At 65.5% G+C, this 17,938-nt stretch overlaps 2 protein-coding genes across 2 annotated transcripts in view; one reads left to right on the top strand and one right to left on the bottom strand.

The window, feature by feature from the left end:
- CHLSN (cholesin) overlaps positions 1-17,938 on the top strand; it is a gene marked incomplete at its 5' end in the record, with an annotated part of 74,418 nt that overhangs the window by 41,109 nt on the left and 15,371 nt on the right. The window lies entirely within an intron of this gene.
- On the bottom strand, positions 733-16,763 carry GPR146 (G protein-coupled receptor 146). The gene is made up of 2 exons (XM_079772201.1): positions 12,654-16,763; positions 733-4,046 (listed from the first exon to the last, which is right to left on the bottom strand). Exon 2 carries the CDS (start codon positions 4,028-4,030, stop codon positions 3,029-3,031), a length of 1,002 nt encoding a protein of 333 aa, XP_079628327.1. The 5' UTR covers positions 4,031-4,046; positions 12,654-16,763; the 3' UTR covers positions 733-3,028.

A 17,938-nucleotide genomic window follows, 5' to 3' on the forward strand; every position in this document is an offset into this window, starting at 1 on the left:
GTCAACAGAGCCAAATATCAACAGTACAATGATTGAAATTTCTTTTGAGAGCCAAAATTTTTAAACTTAAACTATATAGGTAGGTACATTGTTATTAACTTAATTAGGGTACTCCTAAGCTGACCTTTGCTAAAAACTCAAGGGGCCAAAGAGCCGCATGTGGCTCGCAAGCCGCAGTTTGCCAACCACTGCTTTAGAGAGAGAGCAGGGGGAGGGAAACATCAGTGGGTTGCCTCCTATACACACCTCTCCTGGGGATCAAGCCCACAACCTTTTGGTGTTCAGGGCAACACTCCACTCAGCCAAGCCCCCAGCCGGGGCTGCACACTCATTGCTAATACACAGTGGGGATGTTAAAATTACTTTGTCGCTGTTCACTCACTCGTCCAGTTCTCAGATGTCCACAGTGCCTACTCTGTGCAGTGACGGAGGGCGCTGGTGAGACAGGCCCCTTGCAGGGGGCGTGGGGCTCCCACACTGGCCGGAGGCACCGGAGGCAGCTGGAGCCCCCGGGATGCCCCAGATCTCCACGGAGCCGCAGGCCGCAGACTCGCCTGCCTCTGGCCAGCTGCCGCGGGCGCTGTGCTCGGCGTGCGGCCGGGAGGGAAGGACCCACAGAAAGAGCCGGCAGGGTGACCGGACGGTAGGAGGCGAAGCGCCAGCTTGTGGTCCTGCTGTGTCCTCTCAGATACGTCGCCTGACCTTGGAGACACAAATGTGAGCGTTCAGAGGTTGGAGAGAAAGTACCAAATAATTTAATAGTGTCCCAATGTGTGAACTTCCTCAGCAGTGTTTCCAACACACAGCCACAGGCAGACGGTGTGGTCCCGGGGCCGCTGTCAGAGCTTACAAAGGAGGAAGCCTCCCCTCCCAGCTGATTTCAAATTCAAGAACTGGACATGCAATGTAACTTCTGTGCAGCATGACAAGGTAGAAGAGTTTTTGTGAACAAAAGTAAGATAATTAACTTAAAAATTACAATAGTCAAGAAGTGCTGGTAGAATGAATGACCTTGGGCATAAAGCGAGAGCTTGTATCCTGGCATCAAGCAAACTCAAACGTAGGTTTGTTCGGTTAAAAAAGCAGGACTGAGTTCACACTCTTGGCCTACTCCAAACAGCTCCTTGTTCTCCTCTGCGCAGCTCACAATTCCTCCCATTTTTTGGCGATGTGGCGAAAGCACCGGGAGTCTGACATTCCGGGAAGAAGGGCAACGTGAGCCTGCGGGCCATCCAGGTGTGCAGGGTGGGTGAGCAGTAGGCGTGGGGGGCGGGGGTCGAGGAGCAGGTGGAGGTTTGCTCCCGGAGCCCGGGTGAGCAGCCGAGAGGGTCCCTGTGAGAGGGGAGGGTCCGCAAGGAGCCCAGTCTGCCGCGGGCTGGTGCCCCCGCAGGAAGAGCTTTCAGCGCCGCAGACACTCGGTCCTGCGCAGGCGGCTCTGGGACAGAGCCAGCAGCCCGCCCAGGCCCCCAGGAACTAGCCAGTTAGTAGCCAAAACCACTGAGAAACTGGAAGTTTAAAAAGTGGTTTGAGGCTCCCCTCTCTGTTTGGGGAAGAGCACCTGGGCTGCAGGTCAGGGCTGTGGGCAGAGGCTGGGCACTAAGGTTCCCTCACCCAGGGCTCCTGTGCGGGAGCAGGGCAGACAGACCGAGAGGGGCTTTTATTTACACCGAGCCTGGCTCCCTGACCAGGGCCCGCTGTGCCTGGGCCCCGTGGCCTTGGCCTGGAGACTGCAGACTGAGCAGCGGCACCGCGCGTGTGCAGGGGAGTGCTGCCACAGCTGGGCCTGGCCGGCCGGCACTCGCACTCCACCAGGTCCGCAGGTGGAGCCGTCACGGGGCCCTCGTGCGCCCTGGTGCCTGTGCTGGAGGGGGGTTGGCTGAGGCACCTGCAGGCCTGGGCGGAGCACGGGCTGTGGAAGGACTGGGGCCGGGTGTCCTGGCATCTTCTCGGACGGGCACGCTCTGCACTACCCTGAACACACCTGTCTGCGGGCCTCGTGTCCAGGCTGTCGGCACGGGAGGGGCGACCCGGCATCACGTCGGGGTTTGCTACCAGACGAATGTGCTGCGAACTTGAAAAACCTTTCTGTTCGTAGGGCTTTTGGGTTTCAAAACTGGCATCAGAGGGCTGCGGGCCTGTATTCTGTCATAAGGACTTGGGGGGCGGCGATGGGGGGCTCCCTCAAGTGCACAGTGCAAAGTGGCTGCTTAGGGAATGGGCTGGATGGAGGCAGGAGGCGTGTGAACCCTGCTGACCTCCGTCTCACCCCATGCAGCCACTTCCCGAGAGTAGGCCAGCCTCACTCGGGTCACGCAGCGTCACGTGACGCGGACCTGGTGGACGGTGGTGGCGGCAGCGTGGGGGCCAAGGTCGGTGCTCGGGAGCTGGTCACCTGCCGTCCCGGGCTCCCTGTGGGTCAGTCCCTGCAGCCTTTCTCCCTCGGCCCTGTGCCCGTGAACAGCGCCCCTAGGAGGTGGGGGAGGGGGTGTCTGCCTGCACAGCCCCTCGAGCCTTCCCTCCTTGTGAAGCACTTGGCCTCGCCCTCGACAGGACCCTGCGGTGGCCCCGGCCGCGCCCCCATCCACGTGTGTGCTGTCCTGTTTCCTTCATTTTAATACTCGGTGGCTTTTCTTTCAAGCATTTCTTTTTATAAACAAACCTAAGATGGGGGATCAAGCATTCCAACAACACAGAGTATAAATACTGGCTTTCACTTCCATCACTTCATTCGTAAAGCCCCGTGGGAGGCTGAGTGAGCAGGCCGCGGGCGGGCCGGTGGGCGCCGGGCCTGCGTGCAGCTCCCCTCCGCACAGGCACCTGGTCTAGAGCACACGCCTGTACTGCTGTGTGTTCCTGCCTCAGCGCTTCCCCGTGGGGACAGCGGCAGAGCTACAGGTGGCAAAGTGCTGTGACTGGCTGAGCGCCGTCCCCTCCTCCCCCAGGACTCGGACCCGGTCGGTGGGCGTGCACCGAGCCCGCAGGCTATGCACCAGCGGCGCCTCTGGGCTGGCCCCGTGCTGCTGGCCGTCTACGCCAGCACCTGCTGGACCCCCGCCTGGTCCGCGGAGCAGCTCTGGCGCCCGCAGGGCATTTTCTTGACCAGCCGCCGCAGCTTGCTGGGGAAGCTCCTGTTGATGCAGCGGTACAGCAGCGGCGTCACGGCGCTGCTGGAGAAGGCCAGGCACCGGGACAGGTCCTTCGCAAAGAGCAGTAGCCCCAGGTGCTGCCCGGCCACGGCGCCCCCCCACAGGGCCAGGCACGTGTGCCCCAGGAGGGTCAGGTAGTGCGGCGTCCAGAGCCCAAACTGCGTGCACACGGTGGCCACCAGGAGCCTGTGCACCGAGGGGTCCAGCCTCCCCGAGTCCTGGTCGAGGGGCGTGTCCTCCTTGCGGATCCGGGAGATGAGCACGAGGGCGTAGAGCACAGCCAGGCCTGGCACCAGGTACCCGATGAGCACCATGATGGCGTCGGCAGCCTCCGGGTGCTGCATCTTGGCGCACTCCACGATCCTGGCCGCCACGTGGCTGCAGATGTAGAAGAGCAGGGAGGAGAAGCTGGTGAGCAGGGCCCCGCCCCAGACGAAGCCGCACACGTGCCGGCTGTTGTAGACGCTGGACATGTAGGTGCGCGGCAGCGCCCGCTCGATGTAGTAGTCGAGGCTGAGCAGGGCCGTGGAGTACATGGTCACCAGGGAGCAGACGTTGAACAGAACCAGCAGCGTCACGTGGGCCTCACTGCTGAAGCCCCACAGGGCCCACCCTGAGGCGCTGGGGCCCAGCAGGTGCGCGGGCGCCAGGGCGCTGAGCACCAGGCCGGCCACGGCCATGTTCACAAAGTAGACGTCGGGCATGGTCATGCTGCCCTGGTCCTGCAGGTTCGCCAGCACCAGCAGCGCGTTGTAGCCCAGGCCCACGGGCACGCCGACCGCCAGGTAGAGCAGGGAGAAGGCGGACAGCACCAGCTGGGAGTGCGGGCACAGGGGCTGGTCCTCGCCCCGGCCCGTGCTGTTGAGCGGGCCGCAGCTCCACATGGCGCCGGGCAGCTGGCTGTGGGGAGAGCGGGGAGGTTAGTCGTCACCTGGAGCCAGCGCCCGGGCCTGCAGGTCCCCAGAGCTGGGGACCCCAGAAACGGGGCCTTTTAACAAGGACGCGGCATGAAGGTCAAGTGTCGCCGCAGGTGCCACCCAGGGCCCGGCCCAGGCCAGGCGGGCCAGCACTGCAGTGATCTCGTGGCCACGGGCCTGTCCCTGAGGGGTCTGACCTCCCCCCCCCCGGGCCATGTACCCAGGCTGCTCCTGGGGCTGCGTCCCCGCCAGCGTGGCCCCCGCCGGCTCACCACCGCAGCGGCTGGCAGTCGGGGCCTCTCCCCTGGGACGGGCGCTCTGCAGCCCCTGCTGACCTGGGCGGGAGCTCTCGGGTCTCGGCTCAGTCCTGCCCCTGCCCTTCACCCAGCTCTGTTACTGAAAAGTGAGGTCAAGAACACAAAGTGCCCCGGACACCGGTGGCCCGGCCAGGGCACCTCCAGGGGAGGGAGGGCCTGCCTGCGGCCTGGCCTTCCACGCCAGCTCAGCCTCCTCCGCCCCTCCCGCTCCGAAGCCCTGCCAAGGGAGCAGGGACTGAGTGGTGTACCAGTGAGGGCGCAGCCTGGCTTTCTGGCCTGAATCTGGACTCTTCCCCACACACGGCAATGGACAGTCCCTCTGCCCGCGTTCCCACCTGTCTCTCACGGCACCCGGGTAGCACAGGACGCCGCACAAGCAGCCTGAGAGCGGGCAGAGGCGCTGGTGCGCGGTCACGGTGAGCCTGAGCCTCTGGGAGATGCCCACCGGCACCTGCCACCGGGGGCTGGAGACCTGAGAGACCTGCAGGGGGCGGGGCTCGGGTGACATCACTTGTGCGAGAGCCTGTGAGAGCCTGGCCCTGTGCCTCCGTGTCACAGGCCGCGCGTCCAGGTCCGGGTGGCCTGTCCGTCCCCGTGCGTGGGAAGCCTGGGTGGGCTCGGCATTCCCATCGGAGAGAACTGGCAGGAAGAGCAGGTCCCGTTCTTTGGAGGAAAACTTCCGACCCAAAAGCACCTGTGCTCGCAGACAGGTGAGGGCCTCTTAGCAGCACTGTGTCCCAGGCTCTGGCACAGGGACAGTCGGCCCTGCTGGGGGCACTGCCCGCCCCCGGGTGACATGGACAGGGCTCTGCCGCCTGTGGATCCCAAGCCGTCCTGTGGCACAGCCCACAGACCTTTTCCGTACCTGCCACGTCCCACCACCGTGCCGGAGGCAGAGGCTCAGCAGTGGGCAGCGAGGAGGCCCCACCCGTGGTGGGGAGGGAGAGGGGGATGCCGAGACAGGGTGCATCTGCCGGTGCCCCCACACCCTCTGATCACCATGGGGCAGGCGGGAGGAGCACTGAGTTTGTGGCAACGTCCTAACGGCCTCGTGAGCGCCACCCAGCAGCCCGAGGCAGTGGGTGTCCGACGGTAACGAAAAGGCCGGGCGCTGGGCAGCCCCGCTCTGCCCACACCTGCAGTTACGTCCCTGTCGAAAGTGTGCCCAGCGAAGCGGTGGGTTCTTCCCTGGACGGGGCTCCTCGGCCTGTGGGGCTGGATTCCAGGGGAGCAGGTGCACCAGGCAGGGTCCCCCACGGCCCTGGCGCCTCTGGCACAGCTCCGGGAGCGTGGCTGTTCACCAGCTGCGGGAGGAGCCGTGCGCGGCACCCTTCAGCTGCCTCCGCAGTTTCCCTTCTCCCGTGAGCACACGGCGCACTGTGTGAACGCTGACTCCTGTCCTGGTGCCCTCCCTCTCAAGGCTCCTGCTGAGCCGGGGAGCGCGGGTGTGGGGCCTGTCCACCTGACCTCGCTGGCCTTGTCCCCAGCAAACACTGCCTTCCTGGGCCCCCCAGCCGTCCCCGCCCTGCCGAGCCGCACGCCCAGGGCCCCTGGAGCCCACCAGGGTGTTCCCACCGGTCCTGTGTCACTGGGGCAGGTGGCGGCTGTCCCTGGGCGGTCCGCTGCCAGGACACAGCCCAGGAGGTGCGCTCTTGGTCTCACAGGCTGGCGCCGCCTCTGCCCGCTTGCTGCCCTCACCTGCCCATGCCCGCGTTCTCTGAGTGCCGGGCCACCCTCTCCTCCGCGCAGCCTGCGGGCACCGGGACGTCTAGTACATCACTCAGCCGCCGCTTCCTTCGTAGGCGCCGCGGCCCCTCCCGGGCAGTGTGCAGCCTGTGCCCGGCAGCCAGCAGCCAGGCGGCTCTGCCTCCGCTCCTGTCCCCACTGAGCGCCTGTCCCCACTGCGCTCCTGTCCCCACTGCGGCGCGGCCCGCACGCCCCAGCCCCGTGGGCTCGCGCAGTGAGGAGCTCCCGAGCAGACGTTTGTGGGCAGAAACGCAGGACACAGTTGTACCTTCTGGGCCTCAGGTTGGGCCTCAGGGGTCAGTGCTGTCCCTGGGGTTGGAGGGCACAGAGCGCGCTGAGGCAGCAGCGCCACCTGCAGGCCGCCTGCCCACCCACCCGCTCCGCTGTCCCCAGGGCCCCCTCAGCAATGGCTGGCCTCAAGCAAGCGTCCTGGCTGGCTCTTGGGAAATGGTCACGTGGAGTGAAATCCGTAGAGGATTTCCTGGAAGCACTCACGTGCCTGTGGCCCAGCTGCAAGGGGACAGACAGTGACTGTGCGCTGGGCTTCCGGTCAGAAATGGGCCGCGTGCTTGCTGGCTGGCAGCTCGTCAACATCCCAGGCAGAGCCTCCGCGTGGCCTTCCCGCACCAGTGGGAGGGGACTGGCTTCAGGTGCAGGTTAGGGCTCCAAGGCCCGCTTGCTTTCAGTCTGCGAGCTTCCCACAGGCGGGGGTGGCGGGGTCCCTGGTCCCTCCAGGTGTCACCTAGGGACCTGGGAGCGAATGGCAGCCCTGCCGCATTTACAAGAGCAAACAATGCTCAGGCCCCTCCCCTCCCCTCCCGTCCCCTCCCCTCCCCTCCCCTCCCCTCGGGCACAGGCCTCCACAGCCGGATTCCAGGTATTGAGCCTGTTCCTTCCTGAGACAGGAACTGGGAACTCAGACCGCTCCTGGAAGGGCCTCTCGGCTTCTTGGTCCCCTGAGGGGACAGGAGAGAGGCGGCGGCTTCCTCCAGCCGCGGGCGCTTCTGCAGAGCGCCTCCCATGCCAGCCGGCATCCTGCCAGCGTCCCCGCATCCCCTCAGCTGAAGGGCTCTGGTTGAGAGGGCTCCGGTGGCCTTAGGAACAGGCCTGCTCCTGCCCCCGCTCCCTCCCTCCCCCCCCCCCCCACCAGGCCAGGCCCTTGGTGCTGCCCCGCCTCTGGCTACTGCCTCTGCCAGGCCACCTCCAGACTCACTGGCCGGTTTGGCCACCTTCTTCCCATTCTTATCGCTGACCCGCCCACTCCCCGAAACCCTCCCCCACGATGCTTAGGACTGGCTTCCACGTGCAGTAGCAGCCTCCCCACGCCCCAGCATCCCATGAGGCACCGGGAAAGGCAACCTGCTGTCTGTCCTGCCTGCCCCTGGACTGCACCCCAGACCCGTGTCCCCGGCTCTCGCACCGGGCTGGGCCCTGGCTCTATCCGTGGCCTCTCCCTTCTGCCTGGTCTGGGTCCCTTCCCCACCTCACTCCATGGGGCAGGACACAGGAAGTGGCTGTGTACTGCCTTGGGGCATGTCCTGTCTTCATGGGGAGGGAGGGGGCCGCCAGGGGGAGCAGAAAGCAGCTCCCCTGCAGGAGCGTGCTGCACCCGCGGGGGCTCGGGCGCCCAGGCTCCCCAGTGGGGGGTCCTCTTCGTGAGGGATGAAGCACTCGCCCTCCCTGCCCACGCGGCCAGGGGCCTGGGAATCTTTAAAGAGATCAGAGCTGTGGTCAGTTCCTCTGGGCCGGAGTGGCCCACATTCCGAGGAAGGCCAGGCAGAGGTGGCGAGGCCAGCTCCCTGATCAGAAGAGCTGAGTCCACCTGAGTCTCCTGATGCTGAGCGGTGGCCTCGGCCACCATCACGGCCGCACAGACCGGGGACAGGTGAGCGGCCGTGGCGCCCAGGCATGGTGTCTCTGAGCATCGCTGGAGTCCTGTCCGTCCAGGCCCTAAGGCCCTCCTGGACCCTCAGTGAGGCTGCATGTCGTCAGCTGAAGACGGTCCCTCACACGAAGGTGGCTCCTCCAAGGCCCCCGCGCCCCACCACCTGGTTCTCAAGGTGCCTCCGCCCAGGGCCGCCGGTGCCTTCAGCCAGCGCCTTCCGCCACGCGCCCTCCCGGGCTGGTGGCAGGCTCTCGCTGGGTCCTCCGTGTGTGACTCCAGAGCAGCCAGCACTGGCCGCTCCCTGGGCCTGGAGGTCTGTGGAGGCGAGTCGGGGGTTCCCTGCCCTGCCTGGGCCTGAGCAGGTGCTTCTGCGTCCGTGGTCTCTTCCTCAGGGCGACTGCAGGCCCGAGCGTGCTGCCCCTTCAGGAGCCTGTCAGACGCTTGGAGGCCCGAGGGCAGTGCAGGCCCGGGTGCGGGCCGCAGCGGCGGTGACCGTGAGTCCTCGTGCGGCGGAAAGGCCCTGCGGGACAGACGGGCCACACAGGCTCTGCCCGGCACCCGAGTCCCAAATGACCAAGCGGGGTGCCTCGGACAGCAGCCCTCCCCAATCCTGGGGGTGGGGGCGAGAGTGACAGCACCCTCCGCCCTGGCCTGCGCGTCCTGCCACGCGAGGGAGCTCTGAACAGGGCTCCACGTGACCGAGGCTGCTGCTGCGAAGGCCGCAGAGTGCCCAGTGGATTTATCAGTGCAGCGTGCGGAGCACAGAGGGTGCCTGGCCACCCTTGGTGTCGGGGTGAGGAGGGTGCGAACCCCCTTCCCAGAACTCCTTCCCCACAGGCAGCTGGGGGGGGGGGACTCTCAGGGTCCTGTTCACTGACACATGGGAAGAGAAAACCGGGGAGGGAGGGATGAGGGCATGAGCCCCATCACAGCCACGTGCAAGTCCTGGGAGAGGGCCCCCCGGAGAAGGGCATGTGGGGGCCCTGCTGCACGCACGGCAGACTGCAGAGGCCTGGCTTTGGGTCTGGTCGAGTCAGGGCTTTCCAGGTGTTGCCCTCATCCCAAGCTCCTCGCCGTACGGCCCCAGGAATGGGGACTGGAGAGGTGACAAGCTCAGGTTCGTAACTACGACAACCAGCACTCTGCAGGGACCACAGGCCAGCTGGGCTGGTGTCTGCGGCAGAGGGAGCCCTGCCTCTCTCTTCCTGGGCCTTTGGAAGAGCCCAGACTTCTAAACCCACAGCCAGTGCATGGCCATGAGCAACTGACGTGAACTCTGCTAAGGCCAGGACCAGCGCAAATCGTGATCTCCGTGGGAAGAGGATGCTGGCAGGGAGCAGGGCCCTCCCAGGAGCCTTGTACACACGGTCAGCAACGAGCCGTCCTGCTCCCCCAGAGCGACCTCACCTTCCCCTGCTCCAAGTCAGAGGCGCTGTCCTGCACCCAGGTCCTCCGCGCCGGGGCCCGCAGCCTGGCCGCTCACGCTCACTGCTGTCCACACACACACTGCGGCCTAGGATGCCCTTCCTTCCTGCCCCCTGGCCACCACAGACTTGCCCTTGAAGCTCTGCCCGGCAGGCCTCAGCACCTGGCCTCTGCCCGTCTCCGCCTGGCCCCCTGCCGTGTCCCTCTTCCCACCAGCAGAGCTCTGAGGGGCGCTTTCCTGGTGGAGACCTGCAGCTGGCTGGCTCGGTCTGCGAGGAGATGCTTCTGGTGCCGTGAAAGGCTTTCCCCCGGAGAGGCAGACGGCAGGCTGGGAGAGCTCTGTGGTCCCGCGAGTGGCGTGCCCTTTGACCCTTCAGAGACCTGGTGTGGGGTCGAGGCCAGGCTGGGCAGTGCATCCTGAGTGGGCAGGCAGCTCAGCTGGGACTCACCCTCCCACGAATGTTCTGGAACAATCAAAATGCTTTGAAAGGGACTCCTGAGTGTGTATTTCCTCTGTACAGTGGGCAGAGAGGCGTTAGCCACAGCTCACACCCCGCTGGTCGGAGCAGACGCTCCCAGAGGCTGCTTCCACGTCTTTCACTGCGGGGCTCACGCACTGATTCCTATGGCAGCCCAGTGCCTTCTGGGGGGTGAAGGGAAACGGCTCATTATCTAGGTGGGTGTTGGGATTTTGCAGCCTTTTGCTTTTTATGCTTCCAAATTGCCGAGTGGTGAGAGTGCACCCGGCAGCCTGGCTCAGATGCAGAGACAGGGAGCTGCCTCTCCAGGGAGCACGCCGCTTGCTGGCTCGGGGAGGGCGGGGGAGGAGACCAGGCAGCAGGGTCCTGGCCCGCGGGCGCCTGCGCGGCCACAGTCCCTCTCCTTGGAGAAGACAGGACACACGCTCTTTGTTATGGAGACTGGTTAGTTGGGCTTTTTTGTTACCTGAGTCACTTGGTTTGAGGCTACTACTCCCTCCAGGTACACCAGACCACGGGAAAACGGAAACACAAAGAGGCCGGCTCCAAGGGCCAGGCCAGGCCGAGAACAGCGCGTCTCGTTTCACTTGCTCCCTGCCGGCGTCGGCTCTGAACAGGTGTGCTCTTACCTGGGGAAGCTCAGCCCACAGATCCTATCACCCCTGCGCTCTGTCGGAGGGAGGCGCAGCCACTTATCCCACTTGTAACAGTCGCTCCCTCCGTTCGCTGGGCTTTCATCAGAACCCAGCAGCTCCGAGCAGGCCCTGCTGCGTGTGTGGGAGGAGAGGGCCGGTGGGCCTCTGAGGACGCCCGGGACCGGCCGGCGCCGCTGCCCTCCGCCCTGCAGGGGGCTCTTGCACATGGAGACACCAGCAGCATCGCATTTTGGCAACTCGAATTAGAAGGTTCACCTTTCTCTCTACAGAGTCCTCTGCTCGTGGAAGCCTGCGGTGTTTCGGGGCCGGGGCGGCTGCCCAGTTGTGCAGTGGCTTTAGCCTGAGAAGCTGAGGAGCCTGCAGCCCGAAGCCCGAAGCCCGCAGCCCGCAGCCAGCAAGAGGAACTATGGGAAGCACTGCCTAGGGAAGGTGTGACTGGTGTGCACTCACACAGCCTCCTGCCCCCGAGACATGGCCAGGTGGCAGTTCTTTTGTCAGGATTCCCAGCAGCCCCTAGGCTGTGAGATGGAGCAGCGGTCCCTCCTCCTCCCGTGAATTACACAGGCCTAGTCCCCGTGTCCCCCATGTTCCCCGCGCGGCTCTCATTTTCCATTGTCTCATAGACCGTCAGTGTGCACACTGTAACCTGCACCCCACAGGCACCCACACTGGGTGGCCATCCCTGCCTTTCTCTCACCCTCAGCCCACAGGGACTTTGAGTTACAGGGAGGGCAGGTCAGTGCCCATGTTTACCTTCTCCCCAGAGCTGTGTCCCCTGTGCTCAGGGTGTCTCCCCACTCACTAGGGAGGCAGGACACCATTGGTTGTGGCTTCCGCCTGGGAAGTCGGCACTCAGAATAGAGCCGTGGTTTTTAAAAGCCAGTTCTCTTCCGAGGCCTCATCACCAGGAAGCTGCCTGAGGCCCTGGTTGGAGAGTGACGTGGAGAGCGTAGTGGTAGTAGTGCCTCTTGGCCATCGGCGGTGCCCGCTGGGCCCAGTGAGGACACAGCCTGGGCACCATGGCGCCTGAGCAGCCTGGGAACACGGTCGGGTGTGCAGAGGCTGTAGAGCAAGCTTCTTGCCCCGTGAGTGAACGCTGGCCTCGGCCAGATGGGGAGATAGCGGGGAGGAGGCCGGGCTGCTGGCTGCTTAAGATAGGGAGCTGGTTGTTTACAGGTGGCATGGCGCAGCGAGCGGATAACAAGCTGTGGACGCCGAGGGAGGCAGCCCTGTCCCGCCGCTGAACGCCCGCTCTGCTCCATGCACAACGGGACGTCACTTGGCCACAGAAAAGAAATCTCACCGTTTGCGACCACATGGATGGACCCAGAGGGTATGATGCTCAGTGACACGTCAGAGAAAGACAAGTCAGAGAAAGACAGATACCGTACGACCTCACTGACGTGCGGAATCGGAAAAACGAAGTGAAGCAACGGAAAAGGTGGCCTGGGGATCTGAAACCAGTGGTCCCTGGTGGGGGGACACCCTGAGGTCTGCACGAGGGCACTGCACCCAGTGATTCTCCCTGGGGAAGGGGCGGCGCCGCTGTGACAGGACCGCCCAGCGGAGCAGAAGGGGCGCTGAGCGCCGAGGCCCCTCTGACGCCGAGAAGCCTGTCCGAGCCCAGGGGTGACCTACTTACTTCTCAAGGAGCCAAGGCAGTTCGCCCCAGCCTTTATCTCCAATCAGACGTGGCTCAGAACGCACTAAAAATGTTGTAATCATGGGAGGGCGAGAGCTATGACCACGGGACCCAGAGGACCTGGTCAGTCCCTGGAACATGTGGTGCCTCCCTGGGCCGCGCGCAGGCAGCCGCGCTCAGCTGCCTGGGAAGGTTACTGACCCTGCCCGGCCCTGGCTGCCCTCCCGGCGCAACGGCTCGGCGCCCCACCCCCCGGGACAGTGCCCTGCGCGGGCACAGCGCCCCCACCCCCAGGGGACAGCGCAGGGCGGGGCCCAGGGACCCGAGTCCGAGCGCAGCCCCCGCCGGAAGGGCCCGCAGCCCTGGCTTGCTCCCCGCGCGCCGCCCCCGACAGTGCCCAGTGCCCGGCCCCTCCGACCCCCGTCGGCGCCCCCACTCACCGGCTCTCTGGGCCGCGCAGTCGCCGCGGGCGGGCGGTCAGGGCTCACGGCGCGCACGCCGCGCGGGGCCTGTGTACACACGTGACCGCCGTCGCCCCGCCCCCGGCGTGGCCCCGCCCCGCGCGGCCCGGGACCGCTGGCCCGACGGCCGGGCCCTCCCGCGACCTGGGGTCAGCCAAGCGGGAGCAGCCCAGCGGCCCCGTGTGCACCAGGCATTGGTACTGAGCGGGGACGGCCCCGCCCTGGAGCCCGCGCCCTGTCCCCCTGCGAGCACCTGCTCCCGTTCCTGCGCTTTCCCAACCCCGGGCTCCTGGGTTCAGGAATTTCTTTGTAAACTGAACTCGCCCCAGGAAACCGCTTAAAGAGGCAGTGCATTGTTTGCAGCTGTTGTGATAATTAAAGGTCGGGGAGGTTTAAAGAACAGGATCGTTCGCTCTGCCGTGATTCTGGGCGCCGTAGGCCCATGGCAGCACATTCAGGCTCGGGACCTAAGGACATTTCTCTGAAAATCCAAGTGTGCAGGTTGCAGAACTTGATTCAGATTTGCTGTGTGGCCAAGAGTCGAATGCAGCAGGAGTGCTAACAGCAGCCCAGGCGGGCCCTCGGGATGGCTGCCTGGCCTGGCCTGGAGCGGGAGTTGGGGGTCAGCGGGCGGACTCCATGGCTGCGGCAGGCAGGGTCTTACTCTGTGAAGACCATCTGTAGGCCCCTGGGCCCCTCCATGCCTGTGGCCCTGTTGTTGCCCTAACTTGCTCCTCAGCCAACACCAGCGTTGGCCCTGGGCACCTGGCTGGCAGTGGGCACATTGGCCCGAGGCCGAGACCAGTCCCCGTTAGCCAGTGCGGATGCCTCGCAGGGAGGGAGGACTTCTATCCTAGCCCTGCGGACAGCCTCTCACGGCCTCTATTCCCAGTTCCTCAAACCTGAGCCGCCGCTCAGAACCTACACCGTGACCTATGGACCCTAAAGAGGAGACAGTCAGACACTATTGCTTATAAGCAGCCCTGGTTTTAGAGATGGTAGAGTGAGGTGAAATGTGTGGCATCCATGAGATAGTGTTATCCTCACTGAATTCCATTATTTTGAGCCTCAGAAACATCGAGCAACTTGCCCATGGTCACAGAGCAGGTGGCGGAGCAGGATTTGAACCAGGTGGTCTTGGCTTTCTAGATCAGGGTTCTCCTAGCAATGCGCCTGGATAATAGCGCTGGCTCCCGTGCGAACGGCCTCCGGTTAGAGTCCCGGATGCCAGGCCGGCCGAGCCCTGCCCACGGGGTGCTCTGTGGGGACAGCCTGGCGTTGGGCTTTGTCTAAGCCACTTAACCCTCAGGGCTCCCCAACCGGACCACCTGGTCTGCACAGGGAGACGGCAGGGTCTGTGTCTTCCGAGTGAGTCCACCCTCCCGCTGAGCCAGGCGTGCAGATCTGCCCCAGAGCGCTGCAGCGCGTGCCTGATTCTGGGGTTCCGAACCAATCAGTCTGGTGTTTTAAAACCACGTAGAGCTGGCACCCCCTGCCTTGCTGGGGACAGGGGCGCCCTCGTGCGCCAAGCTCTGCAGTGAGAAGGGAGGCTCCGCCTGGCTCTGCGGAAGGGACGGGAATGCCGCACTCCATGGGCTGTGGGAGCGTCACAGCCACTGTGCTCACCAGTGTGGAGACGGCACCCTCCCTGTCTGTCCCGGAAGGCACTGACGGCTCCCGCACCCAGCCCACGGGGACTGGGAGGGCTGCCAGCCAGAGTCCCTTTGCATGGGGCCTGGAGGGTGACCTGGGGCCGCAGCGCCCTGGCCGGAAGGCAGGCAGGCTGTCCGGAAGGACGCCTTGCAGTCCTCTGTGCTTGCCTGTGGTTTGGGTCGTGTGGCATGTGGATCAGGGACAAGGAAGCTGATGGATGAGTTCCCGTGAGTGTGGTTTGACCTCTGTGCCCCAGTAAGGTGTGACCTTTGATGAGAAAGTGTGGGGGGAGGGCTGTAACGGACAGAGACCCACCCTACGAGGGGCCGGGCGGTCAGCCCCGAGCTGGGCTGTGTTCCTGTGTGGTCACGGCAGGTCAGCGCTTGGTCGTGCGGCCGCCTCACTGCCAGCCCTCTGCACCGTCCCCCCTTTCCAGTGCCGCCCCCCTGGTCCTGCCAGCTCTGCTGTCCTCCAGGGAAGCAGCTCGTCCATTAGTCACACGGGGCGGCCGGGATGGGTCTCAGACTGTCCTGAGCACGTGGCCTGGTGGTGAGACCTGGTGGCTTCTAGCTGGGCCAGCAGAGCCGCCTTCAGGGGCCGTGTGGCCGCAGCGGCAACACCTTGCTGCCTGCCGACTCCCCTCGGGGCGACGGGGCGTCGTGGGAGGCTCCTTCTCATGGCCTCGGGGAAGGTCGGCGGCAACTTGGCCAGCCACCAGGCTGCTCCCCGCCCCGGGGCCCGCCGGTCCCCGCCACCACCACCCGCTCCTCCGCCCCAGGGCCTCGGCGCCCTCCCGGACTCTTCCTGGACCCTCTCTCCCAGACAGCCAGGCTGCGCCTCACCTCAGTCTACTCGGGTGTCACCTTCCTGGCACCGTTGTCCTCGACCTCCACCCTCCCTCAGCAATTTTATTTTATTTATTTTTAATATATTTTATTGATTTTTTACAGAGAGGAAGGGAGAGGGATAGAGAGTTAGAAACATCAATGAGAGAGAAACATCGATCAGCTGCCTCCTGCACAACACCCCTCACTGGGAATGTGCCCGCAACCAAGGTACATGCCCTTGACCGGAATCGAACCCAGGACCCTTGAGTCCACAGGCTGACGCTCTATCCACTGAGCCAAACCGGTTTCGGCTCCCTCAGCCATTTTAGATTACAAACGTAAGTAACCGCTCTCTGTCTGACCTGCCTGGGTTTCTCCCAATGCGTAGCCTCCTATGGTCATCTCGCTGCGCTCGGCCACAGGGTGGCGTGACAGAGCCTCACCTCGGCGGCTGGCCCAGCGCCGAGGCGCCCGCGGGTCCCAGTCCGCTGAGGGCCCCTCCTGGCTCCTCGGCCGCCGTCCGCTCGCTGTGTCCGCCGTGCTGGAAGGGCCTCTTACCGGGTGCTCATCCCACCGAGGAGGCCCCACCCGTCACGAGGGCTCAGGCAGTGCGTTCGGGTCCCGTCACATGCCCACTCTTCCTGACCAGGAGCTGCTGGGAGAACTGCAGTGTGGGCTCTAGGGTCTCAGTTCCCCCCGGGTGGACCCAGTGCTGCCTCCAGGTTCACACGGGGGCAGGCAGGCAAGCCTCTTGGTCATGCCACCAGCTGTGTGAGGTGCCACTCCGGGGGGTGGGGGGGCGGCCCTGTACGGAACCCCCGGGCCGCAGTGCGTGGCCAGTGCCTTGGTGTGGGGCCTGGGCGGGCCAAGCACGCCCTGCAGGCTGGTCCCCGGTCAGAGGCGAACACTGCATCGGGCGTAGGCAGACCTGGCGCACTTCACACCCTCTCTGAGCCTCGGTTTCCCCCTCTGTAAAGTGTGGGTGACGGGGTGGCTGGGAGCATGAGGGAAAGCCCGCTGAGCCGAGTCCTACATGTGTGTCTTCAGCCAGCACCTCTGGCCTGTGACCGTGCTGCTCTCCTGTCCCCAGGGCAGCCCCCGAGTCAGCACACGAGGGGGGCTAAGAGCAGAGGCGTCCCCCGGGGCCCAGGGCGCCTCCGCAGCCCCAGAGCTGACTTCACTCCATGAACCAGCAGCCTCAGAAACAACTACGCTCCCCAGTCAACCTTGTCTGTCAAGTGGGGGCATGATGCCGGCACCCCAGGGATTAATCAGGAAGCTGTGCGCCGGCCCAGCACAGGGACCACCCTCCCTCGCAGCCATCCGGCTCTGGTCAGGCCTCGGCAGCCCCTGGCCTGCCTCTTCCCCCGCCCCGCCCCCCAGGGTTGAGCAAGCCTCTGGATCTCTGTGGATAGCGGGAAAAACACAGAACGACGCCGTCTTGGCTCCAAACCTTGGAGATCCTTATCAGGCTGGGAAGTTGGAACACCCACACCCACTGGAGAGGGAAGACGGGGCCCTCGAGCAGCCCTCAGCAGCGCCGCGCGGGCATCCTCGGCCCCTGGCCCCACCTTTGCTGGGGGAGGGGGGGCAGGCCCGCCAGGCTCCTGGCTGCGGGCTGTGGTCACCCTGGGTCATGGATGGATGGACAGCCGTGCCGTCGGGGCGGGCACACCGGCTCTGAAGAGGGCTGAGCTGTTCCTGTGGCGAGGACAGGTGACTCCTCCGCGGGTCCTTTGCTGGGCAGTGTCCGTGCAGTGGTGAGCAGCCCCCGCTTTGTGGGGCTCACGGAGTGGGGGCGGGGCATCAGCCGGAACTGAGAGGGCCATGGTATCGGGTGAAGCGGAGAAGGGCCCCTGAAGCTGCGGGGGAAGGCCTGGGGTGTGAAGTGGAGGTGAGCTGTGAGCTCTGGGCAAAGGGAAGAGGAGGCTGCAGGCCGGGTCCGGGAACCTAGGTCCTTTGCTGCAGGGGGTGGACTTGTGGGACGGGGACAGCACGGGCCCAACGCCGACGGTCAAACCTGGGTCCACGATTATGTGCAGAAAAGTGGGGGGCGCGAAGCACTGCCCCAGCTGGGTTTCCTGTCTCCGTGTGGGGAGCTGCCAGGGAGAGTGGAAAGCAGGCCTGGCAACAGCAGGCGCCCCGCCTCCGCCGCCGTCTGAACCCCCTCGTTACTCAGGGAGCCCGCGGGGGGGGGGGTGCCGGTGCCCGCCCCGCTTCCTGCCGGCCTCCCACCGCCGGGGCCTGGGGGTCGGTGCCCACTGGCGGCGACCTGGCCCCGCCCCCCGCCGGAGCCTCGCCCACACGCCGGCGCGTGCGCACTGGCGTCGCCGTCCAGCCGGCTGGATCTGGTTCCAGCCGCGCAGGGCCGGCTGACATGCGCAGTGCGCGGGGCGGGGCGGGGCTCGCGGGCCGGGCAGACCCGACGGCCTGGGACGCGGAGGTCAGTGCGCCGAGCCCGGGGCGGGGGTCCGGCCTGCGCGTGCGCTCGGGTCGAGACGGGCGGCTCCCGGAGGGGCTGTGGGGTCCCCACCCGGGGGACCCCCCTGCGCCGGCCTCCGCCCTGGAGACCCCGGACCCGGGCAGATCCTTGGCGTCACCGTGAGGGCGTGGCGCCCCCCACGGGGTCACGGCCGGCGCCCCGCCTTATCCCCGCTCTCCGGTCCCCGCGTGCGGACGGGCGGGGGCTCTGAGCCGAGCTCCCGGCCTCCGTGCTGCGCCGGGAAGACCTCGGGATGCGGGCGCCGCGGGGTCCCGACCCCCGGGTGGGTGTGGCCCGGGCAA

Source organism: Cnephaeus nilssonii, assembly GCF_951640355.1.
Source record: "Cnephaeus nilssonii genome assembly, chromosome: 5".
NCBI classification, from domain to species: Eukaryota; Metazoa; Chordata; class Mammalia; order Chiroptera; family Vespertilionidae; genus Cnephaeus; species Cnephaeus nilssonii.

Excerpts from the sequence above, each read along its gene's own strand:
- GPR146 (XM_079772201.1), bottom strand. The coding sequence starts at position 4,030 with ATGTGGAGCTGCGGCCCGCTCAACAGCACGGGCCGGGGCGAGGACCAG.